The 1,404-nt window shown below is 36.2% G+C and overlaps 1 protein-coding gene across 1 annotated transcript in view; it reads left to right on the top strand.

Annotated features, from left to right (window-relative positions):
• Positions 1-1,404, top strand: part of LOC106875757 (mitochondrial enolase superfamily member 1-like) — a 25,983-nt gene that overhangs the window by 9,978 nt on the left and 14,601 nt on the right. The window contains exons 5-6 of the mRNA XM_052969896.1: positions 107-133; positions 853-893. Coding sequence (XP_052825856.1) covers positions 107-133; positions 853-893 — 68 coding nt within the window. The remainder of the gene's footprint in view (positions 1-106; positions 134-852; positions 894-1,404) is intronic.

Raw genomic sequence — 1,404 nt, 5'->3', positions numbered from 1 at the left:
TATATAATACAGTTTTATCAGTCAAATATTGAATGTCTGATATGATTTTTTTACTTTTTTCTTATTTAATTATTTATTTTCATTTGTTTTTCTTTGTAATCTCCAGCCTTTATGGAAACTTCTGGTTGATATGGTAAGTTAAAATCATGAATTAAATCTTGAGATATTCTTAACTGAAAGCACAACCATAATTTACTCTTTTACTTGTTTCATTCATTTGACTGCAGCCATGCTGGAGCACTGCCTCTAGTCAAGCAAATTAACCCCAGGACTTACTTTGTGTAAGCCTAGTACTTAATCTATCGGTCTCTTTTGCCGAACTGCTAGTTTACGGGGATGCAAACACACCACCATTGGTTGTCAAGCGATGTTGGGCGGAACAAACAGACACAAACATACACACAAACATACATATATATATACATATATATGAAGGGCTTCTTTCAGTTTCCATCTACCAAATCCACTCACAAGGCTTTGGTTGGTCTGAAGCTTTAGTAGAAGACACTTGCCCAAGGTGCCATGCAATGGGACTGAACCCGGAACCATGTGGTTGGTAAGCAAGCTACTTACCACACAGCCACTCCTGCGCTATGATAACTAATTTATAATAAATAATTTTAGTGTATGTTTTTTGTTTTATTTCTTTTTATTCCTTCAATTGTTACCATATTATATATAACAGAAATATATATATTATATCTATATATATTATATATAACAGAAATATATATATAATATTTAAATATATATATTATAAATAACAGAAAGATTTCAATTTAGCTAAGTGCTTTGTCAATTTATATATTATTGTATTAAAGGTTTTATTTTACCATTTATTGTTTCTCACAGGATCCACAGCAACTTGTCTCTGTTATTGATTTTAGATATATGTAAGTTTATTTCTTGAATTTTATTTATCAAATCTTGATTCTAAACCATCTTTTAAATTACTTTATCATAAACCAGGTCTTCAAGAATTAAAGGAACCGGGCCTTTAGGAATTAAAGGACCAGGCCATTGGGAATTAAGGGACCTGGACATTAAGGATTAAGGAACCGGGCCTTTAGAAATTAAGGGACCAGACAATTAGGAATTAAGGGATCAGGCCATTGGGAATTAAGAAACCAGGCCATTAGGAATTTAGGGAACAGGCCATTGGGGATTAAGGACGTTTATTATGGATGGTGGGGATTGCTGGAATTAGATTGCTGTTCGAGCGGGATCGTTGCCAGTGCCCCTGGACTGGCTCATGTGCGGGCGACACATGAAATCTTTCGAGCGGGATCGTTGCCAGTGCCCCTGGACTGGCTCATGTGCGGGCGACACATGATAACTTTCGAGCGAGACCGTTGCTAGTGCCCCTGGACTGGCTCTTGTGCGGGTGACACATGAAATGTTTCG

The sequence above is a fragment of the Octopus bimaculoides genome, chromosome 8 (assembly GCF_001194135.2).
Source record: "Octopus bimaculoides isolate UCB-OBI-ISO-001 chromosome 8, ASM119413v2, whole genome shotgun sequence".
Lineage (NCBI taxonomy): Eukaryota > Metazoa > Mollusca > Cephalopoda > Octopoda > Octopodidae > Octopus > Octopus bimaculoides.
The sequence above is the reverse complement of the archived record's forward strand: the minus strand, read 5'-3'. Positions and strand labels throughout refer to the sequence as shown.